The 17,314-nt window shown below is 39.3% G+C and overlaps 1 protein-coding gene across 1 annotated transcript in view; it reads left to right on the forward strand.

Annotated features, from left to right (window-relative positions):
• SYNRG (synergin gamma) overlaps positions 1-17,314 on the forward strand; it is a 92,459-nt gene continuing 75,145 nt past the window's right edge. The window contains exons 1-3 of the mRNA XM_065896595.1: positions 1-118; positions 6,556-6,596; positions 10,653-10,771. Coding sequence (XP_065752667.1) covers positions 42-118; positions 6,556-6,596; positions 10,653-10,771 — 237 coding nt within the window. The 5' untranslated portion in view covers positions 1-41. The remainder of the gene's footprint in view (positions 119-6,555; positions 6,597-10,652; positions 10,772-17,314) is intronic.

Consider the following 17,314-nt stretch of genomic DNA (forward strand, 5'->3'; position numbering starts at 1 on the left):
TGCTGGGAAGGTGGCGGCGGCGGCGGCGGGCCCGGAGCAAGATGGCGCTGCGGCCGGGAACGGGAGCTGGCGGCGGCGGGGCCGCGGGAGCTGGCGCGGGGGCTGCCGGGGGCGGCAGGTGAGTGTGAAGACCTGGGCTGGGCGTGCCTCGCAGACGGAGAGCAGACCTGGCACCGGCGACGGGTGGTCGGTGGTTATGGCGGTTTTCGCCCACGCCGACCCCTTTTCCCTCGGAACTGGGCTGCGGGAGGAGGGGTCGTCCTCCGGGAACTTAGGCCGAAGCGGTGGATGGAGCCCGGGCGCCCGACTCTTGTCCTGCAGGCTCGGGGGCACTGGCTGCTGGTGCTGAGCGGGGAGAAGAGGGGGAGGAGGTGAGTGTCCCGTCAGTGCGGCTGCCACCCTGCTGGGTGGATAAAGGAGGAACCCCGACGCCTCGCTTCTAGCCCGGCTGTATACTGAAGCGACCAGAGACTTCCTTTTCCCAGGGCTTGACCAGGGGCTCTGAAAAATCTGTTCACAGAGCTGCACAAGTGTTTCCAAGGTGTGTGTGTGTGTTTGTGTACTCATTTTTTCAGTGTTGTGTCCTTTTTATTTTTTCCTTAACACACCAGAAACAGCAGGAAAATCTGAAGACCTTTGAATCTTGTAGAGGTAGTTTTAACACCTGTCTTCTTACTAAAAAACAATTCACTGTTAAACAGTACGTACGCAGTTATCAAAACAAAGCTTCCAGACTTTTACTTAGCCCTTAAACAAATTTGCTGTCTGTCAGTTCCAGCTACTAATCGCCAGTGGCTCTCATATCGAGAACATTAAAAGAGATGAACGTTTGCAACCTGACAAGTTCATCATTTGAGGAAATATTTGATTCTGGGAAGTTTTCATCCCACTTCTGTAATGACCTAGTCTTACTTTGTTTTGCTAGCCAACCCGAGGTTCATACACATTTGGAGATAAATTTTGCTTTTTATCTTCAGCATCCTAAATTATTTTTGGAAAACAAAGTGTTAGGTTTTTTTTTTTATGCAGTGTTTTATTTTGGAGTTATGAACACCACAGTGTGAAGCCTTTAAAATCATCACATCCTGCAGGTGCTTGTATATATGCCAGGAAAAGAGAGCAGTCACGGTTCACCTGTGTGCAGCCGCATTTTTCACTTTCTCTTTTTCATATCTTTCTCTCTAGATTTAAAACTGTTTTCTTTCTCTTTTGTTTTCTGATTTCCACTTTTCATTAGAGTTTTTCATGAATACTTGATATAAGTCAGTTTCTGGCTAGAGAAGACAAATATGTAATAATCTCTCTTTTCTGAATGCGACAACAGTTTCTAAAATGTTCTTGAGTGGCATTAATTTGATCAAGTGTATGATGAGTCATGGCACCAAGTTCTGGGGAAATACAAACTTGAAAGAATTTGGCGTTCTAGTCACGGGTCTTGGGGGGTTTTGTTGTTGTTTTGGCTTGGGTTTTTTTTTGTTTTTTTCAGGTGGAGAGGAGCTTGGGTGTAGAAAGTTGAGTGGATCATACCCCTTAGTTTGTAGTAGTTTAACATCATTGGTCCATGAACACAATTTTTTTTCTAAATATGGCCTGAATTAGAATGATTGACTTTAAAATTTCTTTCCTATTTAAAATTTGGTGGTAACATTACATTCTTAAGCTCTAGAGGATATGTGGGAGAGCAAATCAGCCTTATCTTGTAAAATGTGTGATAAGTATTATATTGGAGCTTTTCTGAGGCTGAGAAGCTGTATGCTTAATAAAGAAAGAATATGGTTTTTAGAGAGCAGTGGTGAGGGCTGAGGTTGTTTTTTTATAAGGAAGCTAACATTATGGTTGGTACCCTAAGTATATTTTAGGGAAAAGAAAAAGAACCAGGCAATCTTTCTCAGCTTTTAATGGAAGAAATCTGTGAACTATAATTTACTATATTTCTTAGGTACTTGTCTGTGTCCTTCCTAAGAGGCTAAGCAAAAAGCACAGGCATTTTCCAACTTTATTAATGTTAGCCTACTTTTGATTGGTATCCTGAATGGACTACTTTAGAATAAATAGTAGAGTTGTATAAAGGGCAAAATTTACGCAAGAGATGAGAAGTATAACTTGTTTTCTTTTTTAAAGTATGGCAGGAAAAAAACAGTTGAAAGATCTTGATTAGACTATGTCCTTCTGGGATAGTATCATTTGTGAGCTTGTCTATTTCCTGCTTTTATAAGCTCCTTAAGGGCCTCATCATCTTTTTATCTTCCACTGCTTCTAGCACATTCTACACATAGAAAACATTCTGCAAATATTTGTAGATTCAAGCAACGTTGTAGGCAAAGAAGAGGTATTTCAGTTGGGCCTCATTTCAAGGAAGAGTAAGGGGTCAAGAGATTGTCATGGAGATGGGAAGGCCCAGTGAACATTAGGGGACAGCAGGTAGGCCAGATGGACTGTGGCACTGAGTGGGAGAAAAGAGTTTTGTGAGATAAAACTGAAAAAGTTGTGTTAAAACTGGAGAGGGCCTTGAATATAAACTAAAAAAATTCAGTTTAAGGGGGAATCATTACATTGTTTTAATCCCAGGAGTAGCTTATCAAATGGTCCCTTAGCTAGATGCACCTCACCTGTGCTATGTGAGCTGCGTTAGAAGCCACAGAGTCTGCAGGTGAGGAGATCCATTAGGAAGTCTTGCTGAGTCCAGGCCTCAGAGAGAAGTGAAGGCTGATCTGGGTTAGTAGCAAAGGTAACTGAAAGGGGAGGATGAATGAGATAGGCATGTGACAAGCAGGGCTCACAGTTCTGCTTCAAATTGTTTGTCATCTTGTCGCCCATTTTTTTGCCAAACTTTTGCTGTCTTATCAATATCTTAGCTGTTTGTCTAACCAGTCTTCAAGCATGTTGCTGTTAGTAGTCTAAACATTTCAGAGAGTCCTATGAATGGTACATAGGTCGGTTGGTAGTTTAGGTTGTATAATTACTGGAGTAAGTCATGTTTGTCAGTAATGTTCTTAATTTAGTTTTTGTTTATGTTTTTGAAGTAGCCTTTATACGTCTGTACATTATTTGGTTGTCTTAGTTAGGAGCTTGGCAGACTTGTGTCCTCGTTTGACAAAAGGCAAACAGGACAGGGTGGTGAAAGGGATTGCATAGAGCTTCATGGTTACTTTGTGGCAGAGCTAGAGAAAAGAAAATGTCACTCAAGTGTCCAGTTTTTACTTAGCCAGTAATCCCTATTGGTGATTGTAATCTTTAAGACTGATTTGGAAAGTCTCAATAGGTTGACTACTTAAATCTTAGTGTATGAGTAACTTTTTAAAAAATTGAGTCCTACCAAATTTCAACTTGCAATTTAAACACTTTATCCAGTTAACACATTACTTAGCTAATACGTCTTGTGTGCAGTTTGGAAAAGCTGTTCACTGTTCAGACCTTTCCTTGGTGTGGGCTCGCTTGTCAGCAGAATTTGCGAATGGTTCAGATCCTCTACAAGGCTGTAATCAGGTAGATGTCCAACTAGAAATTTGTGAACCACCTTACAAAAAAATCTTGTTGATCAAAATATTTTAGAGCTAAGAGACTCTAAAGTTTGATTTTTAGCCCTTTTCCTGGGAAGGGGGAGTGTTGTGTAATAGAAAAATGCAAGGACACATAAATTTGGCATACCGTTCCTGATCTCACTATATCTTTAAAGACTATCCAGAAAGCCCCTTCAGATCCTTGACTCCCAGATTAAGGGCTTTTCCCACTCAGACTTTTTCTTCCTTGATCTGTCCCATTTCCTTTCCCTCTGGTCTCAGAGAAAGAAGTCCCTCTTCCTTTTGCTACATTAATCCCATCCTCTCAAAAACCTTGTTTTAGCTATCACTAAGTATATCTTTTGTATCCTAAATCTCTGTCTATGCAGGTCCCTTCCTCTTCCTCTGTTGAAACCGTTCACTCAAAGATTACCATTTTCGAAAACAGCAATCTTTATTTAGTAATCCTCATTCTTATCAGCTTCTCTACAGCATTAGACACTTTTTCCTTAAATGCAGTCCTTCCTCAGTTATAACCCTCAGTTATAAGCAACTTCTTTGGTTCTCAGTGACCATTCCATACTCAGTTTTCACTAAGAATTCCAAGGTTTTCCTTTGTTGTCTTCTCACTATGTATACATCCCTTTGGCTCTTTCATCCACAACCAGACTTTAAGTTTTTTCTTTTTTTACCTTTATTTAAAAGAGCCTGGGTAGATTGATGCAAGGGAAGGGATCCAGCTCCCTTCCCTTGAACTGGAGTTAACTTTTCTGGTTGCCTATTAGATCGCTCCTCGTGGGCACCCTCCTAACACCTTTCTCCCCAGACCTGCTCACACTGGGTTCCTGTCAGCAGGTAAACAGTGTCACCATCCTTACAGTTGCTCAGGCCCAAAATCTCGGCAGCATCTTCAGCCCTTTCTGCTTTTTCAGTGCTGTTCTCCATCCTGGTAGTTGCTAAGTCCTATTGATTCTTTCATTTAAATAGATTTCATTCACCTCTTCTTTTCCATTCCCACTACTCTGGTTATGACCCTTTTCATTTCTTATTAAGATTATTGTAATAGTTTCTTAGCTAATTCTTGTTACTTCAAGTCTTCTCTGTCATACCCCATTACCAGAGAAACCTACAGCACATTTCTTTTTTTTTTTTTGTATAAATCTAGATTGTTTTTAGTAAGTGTATTTCTTTTATTTATTTATTTATTTATTTATTTGGCTGGGCTGTGTCTTCGTTGCTGCTCAGGCTTTCTCTAGTTGCAGCAAGCGGAGGCTACTCTTCGTTGCGGTGTGTGGGCTTCTCACTGCGGTGGCTTCTCTAGTTGCAGAGCTTGGGCTCTAGGCGCGCGGGCTTCAGTAGTTGTAGCACGCGGGCTTCACTAGTTGTGGTGCACAGACTCTAGAGCGCAGTATCAGTAGTTGTGGTGCAGGCTTAGTTGCTCCACGGCATGTGGGATCTTCCCGGACCAGGGCTCGAACCCATGTCCCCTACATTGGCAGGCAGATTCTTAACTACTGCGCCACCAGGGAAGCCCTACAGCACATTTCTGATCATTTCACTAGAGAAAAATGTATGACATCAGGGAAATGTAGATCTAAATCACAATGAGATACCCCCTCATACCCATTAGGATAACCATCATTATAAACAAACAAACAAAAATTCAGAAAATAACAAGTGTTGGTGAGGATGTGGAGAGATTGGAACCCTGGTGCATTGCTAGTGGGAATGTAAAATGGCGTAGCTGCTGTTGAAAACAGTTTGACGGTTTTTCAAAAAGTAATCATAATTACTCTATGACCCAGCAATTCCACTCCTAGTTAGAGACCCAGAAGAACTGAAAGAGGGACGCAAACAAATACTTGTACACCAGTGTTCATAGCAGTATTATTCACAACACCCAACCCAGCTGTCCATCAACAGATGAATGGATAAGCAAAATGTGGTACATACATACAATGGAATATTATTCAGCCATAAAAAAGAATGAAATTCTCATGTGTGCTACAACATGATGAACCTTGGAAACATTATGCTAAGTGAAATAAGCCAGATACAAAAGGACAAGTATTGTATGATTCCATTTAATATAAGGTAGCTAGAATAGGCAAGTTCATCAAGCCAGAAGGTAGAATAGTGGTTACCAGGGGTTGTGGAGAAGAAGTAATGGGAAGTTATTTTTTAATGGGTACAGAGTTTCTGTTTGTGATGATGAAAAAGTTCTGGAAGTGGATCATGGTGATGGTTGTACAACATTGTAATGCCACTGAACTGTACACTTAAAAATGGTTAAAATGGTAAAATTTTATATTGTGTATATTTTACCACAGTTTAAAAAAAATCTCTGACTTTATACAGTACTCAAAATAAAATCAAACATTTTAAAGGCCCTCTACATTTTGCTTACGTTTTTCAGTCCTATATCTTCTATTCAACCTTAAATCATTTCTCTGAACACACTACAGCTCCGGCCTCTTGAGATTCTGCTCAAGCTATATAGTGTGCCTCTCTTTAAGATTCAGCTCAAGAGATACCTCCAAGAAACTTCCCAAGATATAAACCATAAAATTAATCTTTTTCTTCTCATTTCTGTTAGTATTCTGGCCCTCTCACAGCCCTTAGCACATTCTGTCCTGTGTTAAAGTTATTTGCCTGCATCTGTGTCTTCAGCCAAATTGAGCTCATTCAGGCCTTTCATGTAGTAGGCACCCAATAAATGTTCACTGAATTGAATCTAATCCAGCCCTCTCATTTTATGGATGGGGAGATTGGAATCCAGGGGAGTCACATTGGAATCCAGGGGAGTGACAGAACCAGGACCAGTTTCAAGGTCTCCTGTCTTCTGGCTGAAAAATTTTCTCCCTACACTAACATGCTGACTGTCATGTGTCCTGTGGATGGTCAATCTGTATTGATGGTGGATAATTCAATATTGTACTATGGAAGAGATGCCACGGCCCAGGCTATAATTTTTTACTTTATGTGAAATGTTACATGTTTTATCTGAACTCTTTGCACATAGGAAAGTCCTGATATATTTTTGTTCTGTTTTCAGCTTCATGTTTCCAGTTGCAGGTGGAATAAGACCCCCTCAAGGTATGTGAAAGCTTAAGTTTTCAACTTTCATTTTTCACTATTATGTTTCTGAACTTGGGGATTAAGTGGGTAAAAAAGTTCTATTGCTGCCAAATAGAGTAAAATTTTCTTATAGTCTCGAACCTCTATGACAGCTTACTCTTAAAATTTCTCAAAAATTGTGTAATTTGGCAAATAAAAAGGATCATTCCTCATTTCTCCCAAACTTATTTAAGCATTATATTGACAGGTTATTATTTAATCTCAGAGATGAAGGAGACTTTCAAGATAAAAGTATTAAAGAAACAGGTGACAAAGATGAAATGAGTTGTAGTTCTCTGAATGCCATCTTCCTCCTGTCTCTCTTCTAGATTGTTAGCTCCGTGGGGCAGGGGCTATGTCTGCCTTATGCTCGTCAGTATCTCCAGCACCCAGCATGTTGATAGAAAATAATAGGGTCTTTATAGATGCTTGTTGAATGAATAAATGAACCCCTTTAGTTATTTTATACTTATGTTTTCTCTATATGAATTTGGTCTTATTTTAATCATGTACATAAGAGATGACATATTCTGATTCCGTTTAAACTATTTTAAGTCTCAGTTTTATTCCTAGCAGTTTCTCCACTAGGTATATCCCTTCTCTCTTGGTTTCAGACAAGGGCCCACCAATACTGATTCTAGCTTTGTCTTCAAGGAAACAGTAGTGAAGGGATATAATCTTGACTCATGCTTCTGTGTCACTGGAACACAAAACTGATGAAAGAATGTCTGCCCTTCTTTCTGCTCACTTCTCCCACTCCAATGTGCCCCCCTCCTCTCCACAGGCCAAGCTGCTCTGAAAACCAGCCCTGCTCACAAAGCCAGTGTTAACTGGTTATGGTAGACTTGCTAGAGAAACAGAGACTCCTAGGTCACCAGTAGAGATGAATGATAAAGAGCAGCTCAGTAGCAGGTGGTTAGTGTCTCCATTTATAATCAGTGATGGAGGTTGAGTTTCAGGTAAATTTTTCCAAGGGTCAGTTGTATTCTTTTCATTGTGCTCACATTTATGCATTATTTAAGCTATCTGTAATTAGATGTGTCCCAGATTTAGATCAAATGGTTTGAGATCTTTTGTACTTTAGGAGGGCATTAGAGAGTTGTGTGTTCATTATTGTGGCTCCTCATTTTGCATTTTTATAAACTTTCAAGTAAAAATCTACATATGGAGCAAAGGAACAGGACAAGAAGAGAGCCCAGAAGGTTGCCTGATATTTTTTCTTCTGGAATTTGGAATTGTTTTCAAGATTTTTTTACAAAGTATGTTAGAGTGAACTTTTTGATCTTTTGAAGGCATTAAATTGTGCAGGGGTTATTTCTGAAAGCATATACAAGGAACAGACAAGAAGAGTAGCTACAAGATCATTGAGTAGGTGAATAGGAGACAGGAGAGAAACAAGACTTGTTTTTTACTGTGTATACTTCTGTGCCATTGAATGTTGTACCAAATCCTTGAGTTACCTGTTCAACTTAAATACACTTAGGAAAATAACTAAAACTGTAGGTCCAAAGGCATAAGAGGGAAAACATCTTACTATGCTATATTCAGTCTGTGTGTTCTTTTTTTTTTTTTTTTTTGGTAAATTTATTTATTTATTTTGGCTGTGTTGGGTCTTTGTTGTTGCGCATGGGCTTTCTCTGGTTGCGGCGAGCAGGAGCTACTCTTCCTTGTAGCGTGTGGGCTTCTCATTGCTGTGGCTTCTTTTGTTACGGAGCACAGGCTCTAGGCACGTGGGCTCAGTAGTTGTGGTTCGCAGGCTCTAGAGCACAGGCTCAATAGTTGTGGTGCGTGGGCTTAGTTGCTCTGAGGCATGTGGGATCTTCCCAGACCAGGGCTCGAACCCGTGTCCCCTGCATTGGCAGGCGGATTCTTAACCATTGCGCCACCAAGGAAGTCCCCAGTCTATGCATTCTAATTCTCCATGACACCTCAAGGCCTTCGCATTTGGTGTTCCTTTGTCTAGAATACTCTAACCAAATATCCTCATGGCTCGCTCCCTTCAAGTGCTTGCTTAAATGCCACCCTTTTGGAGAAACCTTTTCTGACTATGAAACAGCAACCACTCCTTTCCCTGGCTCTTCCTTTCCCCCATCCCCACCTGATATCCACTTATTTTTTTCTTTTTTTATTATCTGTCTCCCCCAATTACAGTTAAGTTACATGAGAGCAAAGACCTGGCTTTGTTCAATGTTGTGTCCCTAGAATGGTGCCTGACATGGAGTAGGCCCTCAAATATTTGAAAAAATGATTAATATAAATGAATAGTTTGCCACTAATAAATGTTACCTACAAATGTGGTGTCCATGCTTCTGAAATTAAACTCTGTATGAATAACTTTGAAGGTACACAGAATCCACAAGATAAATATGGTATACTTTACCAGACCTTTAATTTTTTTAATCAAAATTTGATTTTAAAAAGTTCCTTATACTAGAACCAACATGGATGTAATATGTTGTACAGTGCAAAATTAGGGTGAAATTTGTGTTCAGGCTATGTAGGGATTTTGTTTTATTCACTGTTGCATACCAGGTATCTAGAACTGTGCCTAAAATGTGGTAGGCATTTCATATTTATTAAATCCCTGAAGGGACGTAATCTTTATTCTCCTGTACTCTTGGGAATACTTCATTGGAAAAGTTTGGGAGGTACTATACTATAAAACATACTTTCGTGATGGTTTTCCTGCCATTGCATTATATACTTTGCATGCTGATAGCTGTTTTGTGGTGTTACATTAATTATTCGTGTAAGGAAAGAGAAGAGGAATATCATTTCTTTGAGCATATTAGGTATTAAACAGTTTCACAGATGTGAAACCGAGGCACAGAAAGAAGTTAATCAAGTTGCTTAAGGTCCCAAACCTAGCAAGTGACATTTTTAGTTGGCTTCCAGAGTTCATGCTCTTAACTACTTTTGTATTAAAAGTAACTTAATTAGTATTAACTCTTAACTACTAGTAATCTGCTGCTGTATAAAAAATTACCCCAAAACTTAAAGAAAATAAATATTTTACTGTTTTACACTTTGTGTGGGTTAGGTATCTGGGAGTGGCCTCACTAGGTGATTTTGGCTTAGGGCCAAGGAGATTGCATTAAAGATGTCAACTAGGACTGTAGTCATGGGAAGCTTTGATGGGTTTGGTAGATCTGTTTCCCAGATGGCTCACTCACATAGATGGCAAATTCATGCTGCCTTTTGGCAAGAGATTTCAGTTCCTTGCCACATGGATTCTCCATTCCCCCTAGGACTGCTTGAGTATTCTCATGATGTGGCAGTGGGTTTCCCCAACGGGTGATCCAGGAGAGCAAGAAGGAAGCTGCAGTGGTTATTAGGAACCTTGGGGGACTTCCCTGGTGGTCCAGTGGTTAAGACTGCGCTCCCAATGCAGGGGGCCTGGGTTCAATCCCTGGTCGGGGAACTAGATCCCACATGCCGTAACTTAAGAGCCCGCACGCCGTAACTTAAGAGCCCGCACGCTGCAACGAAGATCCCACACCTGCATGCTGCAACTGAGACCTGGTGCGGCGCAGCCAAATAAATAAATAAATATGATAAAGAGAGGGAGTCAGGGAGTGAGAAAGAAAAGAAAAAAGAAAGGGAAAGGAAGAAGAACCAGCCTTGGAAGTTACACACCGTCATTTCCACAATATCCTATTGGTTATTCTGGTCTGCCCTATTCAGTATGGGAGGGAAGGACAAGGATATGAATACCAAGAGGCAGAGATTGCTGGGGGCCATCTTGAAGGCCAGTTAGGCCATATTGTGTATTTTTTAAGTATGCACAAAAATTCTGTGGAATAGGTATTATTATCTTCATTTTACAGATGAAGTTTTGTAACTTGCCCAAGATCACATAGCTAAGTAAATGATGGAATTGGAATTCATACTCAAGTCTGTCTCACTCCAGAGCTTGTGCCTTTTCCTCTGTACTGTGCCACCTCCCAAGTAACAAGTCCTTTAGGTGCTTATGGTTTTAAGAAAATAAACTGTAAAACACATTGACCTTAGTGATATCTTTATGTTTTTCAGCAGGTCTGATGCCGATGCAGCAACAAGGATTTCCTATGGTCTCCGTCATGCAGCCTAATGTGCAAGGCATGATAGGAATGAATTACAGCTCTCAAATGTCCCAGGGACCTATTGCTATACAGGTACTTGCCTCTTTAGCCAATGTTTGCAAAGTTATCATTTGTTGTTAACTGTCTGTGTTCTAAGAGCTACATACTAGGAGCTTAATGTTATATTTAGAAATAAGTGTAGTCTGCATCTTAGGTGGCTTCCTTCAAAATAAAATGAATATATGTTTGTAAGAGTGAAAAAAAAAAGATAAATCATTTAAGAAAAATCTGGTGACCTCTATATTTGACTACTGACTTAGAAGAATTATAGAATGGCATCTTGGAAAGTTTAGGGACCTGATGCCATGAAATCACATTGTTAGAAGAACTCTACTGTTCTCATGAAAGGAGCAGTATTGTCGTTTGCAAGGCTTAGATACTGCTTTATATTGAATTGTCTCATCTAATCCCCATAACAATTTTTTAAAGAGGTGATATCTCCATTTTTCTGATGAGGAAACTGAAGTGTTGTGAGGATGCTCACAGAGCATAGCCACGATTTGAACCTGTGTCTTCAGTAGGTCTGTACTTGACTATTTATACATTGAATTCTCTCTTGAGAGCATCAGAGAGCCATTGATTGGTATAAAGCGTGGAATGACGCAATCAGAATTGTGTTTCAAAAAGATCATTCTGACTGCTGATTGGAGAGTGATTAGAAGGAGAGGGGAGAGCGAAAGTGGATGTAAGGAGAATCATTAAGAGGCTGTTGTAGGGCTTCCCTGGTGGCACAGTGGTTGAGAGTCCGCCTGCCGATGCAGGGGACCCGGGTTCGTGCCCCGGTCCGGGAAGATCCCACATGCCGCGGAGCGGCTGGGCCCGTGAGCCACGGCCGCTGAGCCTGCGCGTACGGAGCCTGTGCTCCACAACGGGAGAGGCCACAACAGTGAGAGGCCCGCGTACCGGGAAAAAAAAAAAAAAAAAAGAGGCTGTTGTAGTGAGAGCAGGTGAGATGTTGGCTTAACTTAGGGTGGTAGCAGGTGGGTGCAGAGATGGATGTTTTTGAGAACTTCTTAGGAAATAAAATGAAGAGAACTTGATGAAGGATTGGATGTTGAAAATAAGGAGAAGGTGGTATCACATTGATTCCCCGTTTTCTGCATGAGCCACTGACTGGTCATTTATTAATAAAAGAAACACCAGAAGAGATTGTTTGCTGGAACATAATTGTTGATTTTTAAGGACCCATGAAATATTCAAGTGGGGCTGTCCAGAGACAATCAGTTGACCTGGCACTCAAGATTTTTCACTCTCGGTTGAAAATTATAGATTTGGGAATCATGCACACATAGAAGGTAATTGATGCCATAGGGGTGAACTAGAACATCCAAGAACCCTATAGATGGAGAAAATAGTCCAGGATAGAGCCTTCAGAATTTCAGTGTTTAAATCTAAGGGAGTGAGTTGCAAACGGAGGAGATTGAAGAGGAACAGCCACAGAAGGTGGTGGGGTTGCGGGGTGGGGGGATTAAAGAAAAAAAACATGGGTGTCAGACAGACCTAAGTTCAAAGCCCAGCTTTGCCACTTACCTGTAAAACGCGGATTTAATAATAACTTGCCTGTACGGTTATAGAAAGGATTGAAAAAGGAATTATATAAAGCACTTGGAATTGTACCTGGCACACAGTGAGCAGGAAGTGACAAGAATTTTTTATTTCTTATATTATTAATATCAGGAATGATCTTTCCAGTGGCATGACACTATTTCATGTTGTTTTTAATATTTGTCTGTGTTTCCATGCTTTCATTGGCTCACAAGCCCCATTTCTGTCTAAAACATTCTTTCTTGAATAATGGTAATAAGCAGTAATAATAATAATGACCACCATTTGTTGTTTACCTGTGCTGTATTCATTGTGTGCATTATATCATTCAGTCCTCATAACAACTCTATAGGTAATATTTTTATTCCCATTTTATAGATAAGGAAACTGCAGTCAGAGAGATTCAGTGCCCTGTTCAGTGTCATACAGCTTGTTTCAGAATAGAGACTGAAAGCAAAGCTGTCTTACATTTTGGAGCCTGAGTTCTTAATTACCAGTGTTTCCCAGCCTTTAGTCATTTGAGTATCACCTTCATGATTTCTGCCATGTATTATTTAATTAATAGTTTTAATTGGTTAGGTTTGCAGCAGATTCTTAAAGGAATCTTTTCTTGTTAAGTAAATAGAAAACCTCATTTGTTATAAACAGGGTAACCAAAAAATAAATATGATGAATCAAAACAATATTACAAAATTCTAGCTAGGTACTGTTACTTTTTGGAGTTTACAAGCCTCATGTTTACTTTCTCTTTGTTTAAAAAACAAAAAGTAAATTATGTCTACAGTTTACCCACAAATGGTTCAGCAGAAGAAAAAAAGAGTGTATGTATGTGTAGAAACAGAGAGCAGGGACTTCCCTGGTGGTCCAGTGGATAAGACTCCATGCTCCCTATGCAGAGGGCCTGAGTTCAATCGCTGGTCCGGGAACTAGATCCCACATCCCGCAACTAAAGATCCCGCGTGCTGCAACTAAGACCTGACGCAGCCAAATAAATAAATATTAAAACAAACAAGTATTAAAAAAAAAAAAACCCAGAACAAATAGGGCAAAATGTTAATATTATACTGTTCTTCCAGGGATTCCCTGATGGTCCAGTGGTTAAGAGTCTGTGTTTTCACTGCCGAGGGTGCGAGTTCAATCCCTGGTCAGGGAACTAAGATCCTGCAAGCCCCTAGGCACAGCCAAAAAACTTAAAAATAAAACAAAACAATATATATTATACTGTTCTTCCAAATTTTCTGTAAATTTTATATTTTAAAAAAGGGAGAATTTAGGTAAAAATTAATAACACTTAAAACGAGACATAAATGGGAATCTGAATGAGAGTTGCAGGGGAACTGAAGAGAATTTTCCTGCTAGCATGCTGAGCTTGTGTCCTTGCGTAGCTGGTCATGATCATAGATAGTGTAAATTAAAGCAAATAAGGTTGTTTTGTTTTGCTTTTGTTTTGGTTTTAGAATTGGTGAGTGAAATTGATAGTATCATGATTTAATTAATAAGTACAGCCTAAGGAATGGGCTTTATCCACATTGGTAAATTGTCTTCTTCAGCCATGATACCCATTTAAACTAACTAAACTGAATCCAGGAGTCAGATCTTTGGCTGAATCCAGAGTGTTATATTATTGAAAAAAAAAGAAAAAAATCAGTCACAAATAAACCAGAACAAAAGGATTTTGTACTATTAATATTTTAAATGCCATATATTTCATTTTTACCTAATTATTTAAAACTTTCTATTCCTGCATGTTTTATATATATATTAATATAATAGCACATGTATATAAATTATAAATAATGGGAGTTAGCAATCAGAATTTAAGTTTAAACCATTGTCATGTCAAAGTCATTTAAGCAAATAAAGCTTCTATGTTGTATGTAAAGATTTAGGAAAACTTCCAAATCATTCTTTATTCACCTCCGGTAAGAAGAAAATAGGAATAAATTGAGCTTTTGTAGGTTTTAAGTCCAAGTTACTCAGCTTTCACTAGGTTATGCTACAGAAACAAAAATCCCCAAGTCTCAGTGACTTACAGAAACAGATTTCTCATTTATGATACGTGTCCTTTATGAGTTAGCTGGTTCAGCTGCATGTTCTCTTTATTGTGAGACCCTTACCAAGGACATCCCAGAGATGGCCAAACCCTGTGATGTCTTTTAAAGCTTTCTCTCAGAGGCAGGATTTATCAATCACTTCTCACAAAGTAGTATGACTCAAAAACATCATTAGGAGAGTATACCAGGAGGAATGCACACCACATAAGGATGTGTCATCTTATAGTAAGGGCAGCAAGTGAATGGAAACAATCTACCAAAGAATACCATGTGTTTCTAACTAAGATTTAGTAAACTTACCACTGAATCTTAACAACTGATACAGTTTTTAGGGGGGCGGGGGCTTGTGGGATCTTAGTTCCCTGACCAGAGATTGAACCCGTGCCCTCAGCAATGAAAGCACAAAGTCCTAACCACTGGACCGCCAGGGAATGCCCACAATTTTAAAATCATTAATTTTCACATTAAACATTGTTTTATAACTTGCCTAATTATCTAAAAAAAATTTTTAAAGAGTTTGAAACAACCAAAAACAATAAGGATCTCTAACATGCAGAAAAACAATAAGAAAGTGAACTACCAGATTTGATGTCACCCAAATAATTTCCCTGAGTATCAGGAGTTTAGGATTAATGGTTCTAAAGTAAAGAAGCCAAAATCTTTTTCTTTAACCTTTATTCTTGCTGACAGGCATTATACTGCTTGGAAGCTGCTCACTGTTCTTAAAGGAGAAACTCATTCAGATCTTATTTTTCTCCCTCAAACTTAATAACCTTAACCAACCACAGACATGTATGAGGAATACCCATTATGTTTGAAGGGTGCACTTTCAGATAAAAGTCAAAGGTGAAAATTAGTCTTGGTTGCTGCATAGCCCTCCACTCCCCCAAACTCAGAACACACTTCACAAGATTTAGAATAAATTTTAAAGTTATTATTCAAAATATTTCAAGTATATAGGGAAGAATAGACTATATGATGAACATGTGTGAGCCAGTTGCACAGCTTTATCAAAACACTTTTTGTTAAACTTTTAATTTTGAGGTAAATGTCTGTACACATGTACATAAGAAATAATACAAAGAGATCCTTTCCCTGTTTCCCCCAGTGGTAACAAGTTGCAGAACTACAGTATAATATCACAGCCGGGATGTTGGCATTGATACAGTCAAGATACAGAACATTCCCATCACCCCAGGGATCTCCTCATGTTGACATTTTACAGCAAAATTCATCTCCCTCCCACTTCATACCCCCCCAACCCTTGTCAATCACTAATATGTTTCCCATTTCTATAATTATGTGATTTCAACAATGTTACCTAAATTGAATCACTAGCCTTTTGAGATTGGCTTTTTTTTTTTTTTGCTCTGCATAATTCTCTTGAAATTCATCCAGGTTGTTGCATGTACTTCATTTTTATTGCTGAGTAATATTCCATTATTGTGTATACTACTGTCTAACCATTTACCCATTGAAGGACGTCTGGGCTGTTTTTTACTTTTTAGCTATGACCAATAGAGGGTTTTGCGTGAACATAAGGCTTCATTTCTCTGGGATTAACGCCCAGGAGTGCGGGGTGGCATGGTATTTGGATGTTTAGTTTTTACAGAAACTATTTTCTAGAGTGGTTGTACCCTTTTACATTCTCACCAGCAATATATGAGTGATCCAGTTTCTCTGCATCCTTGCTAGCATTTGGTGTTGTTATTTTTTATTTTAGCCATTCTGATAGGTGTGTTGTGATATTTCATGATTTTAATTTGCATTTCCCCAATGACTAATGTCAAAAGAAAATTCAAGGAGCTTTACTTGATATGGGTATTTTATTGGGCAAGAAACAAAGTATTCCCCAACAGGGAGACCTCAAACCCGCAAGTGCTTTCAGCAGTTACAGTTCATTAGAAACATGAAGGAGTACATTGTGTTCTACTGTGATTATTTTCTAGAAACTTACTTTCCTTTTCATTGCTAAGCTTACTTGTTTGTAGCTGATTAGCTAGGAAACTGTAAGGTCACATTGACATGAAGAAAGCTTAGGTTTTGTTTAAAGTCAGAGTCAGCATTTGGGGGAACTCAGGACAGTGTTACATTTTGGTTACTGTGAGCCTTTGGTATAGGGGTATATTCAAAGTGCAGCCTCCATATTGGTTTCTCTTTAACACTAACGATGCTGGACATCTTTTCATGTGCTTATTTGCCATGGTTACATTCTCTTCAGCGAAATGTCCCTTCCTGTCTTCTGTCCATTTTCTTGTTGGATTTTTTTATTTTACTGTTGAGTTGTACATATTTTCTCCCAGTCGGTAGCTTGTTGTCTTAGTCTGTTCAGGCTGCTGTAACAAAATACCAGAGATTGGGTAGCTTATGAACAACATAAGTTTATTTTTCACAGTTCTAGAGGCTGGAAGTCCCAAGATCAGAGTGCCAGCATAGTCGGGTGAGGACCCTCTTCCAGGTCACAGACTTTTAGTTGTATCCTCCCAGGGGGGAAGGGACTAGGGAGCTCTGTGGGATCTGTTTTTAAGAGCACTAATCCCATTCATGAGGCTTTGTCTCTCACGACCTAATCACTTCCCAAAGGCCCCACCTACTAATACCATCACCTTTGGGGGTTAGAATTTCAGCATATGAGTTAGGGGGAGACACAAACATTCAGACCATAGCACTTGTCTTTTCATCCTCTTAACAAGGTCCTTCTCAGAGAAAAAAATTTTAATTTTAATGAAATCCAATTTATCAGTTTTTCACTTGATAAAACATGCATTGCTGTAAGTCTGAGAATTCTTTACCTTGCCCTAGATCCTGAAGATTTTTCTCATTTTTTTTATTTTTTCTAAAAGTTTTACATTTTACATTTAAGTCCTTGATCCATTCTGAGTTAGTTTTTGTACAAGGTATGAAACTTTGGTTGGGGTTTATTTTTTGGCCAATGGATGTCCAGTTGATCCAGTACCATTTGTTGAAAAGGCTGTCC

The sequence above is a fragment of the Phocoena phocoena genome, chromosome 19, assembly GCF_963924675.1.
Source record: "Phocoena phocoena chromosome 19, mPhoPho1.1, whole genome shotgun sequence".
Taxonomy (NCBI): domain Eukaryota; kingdom Metazoa; phylum Chordata; class Mammalia; order Artiodactyla; family Phocoenidae; genus Phocoena; species Phocoena phocoena.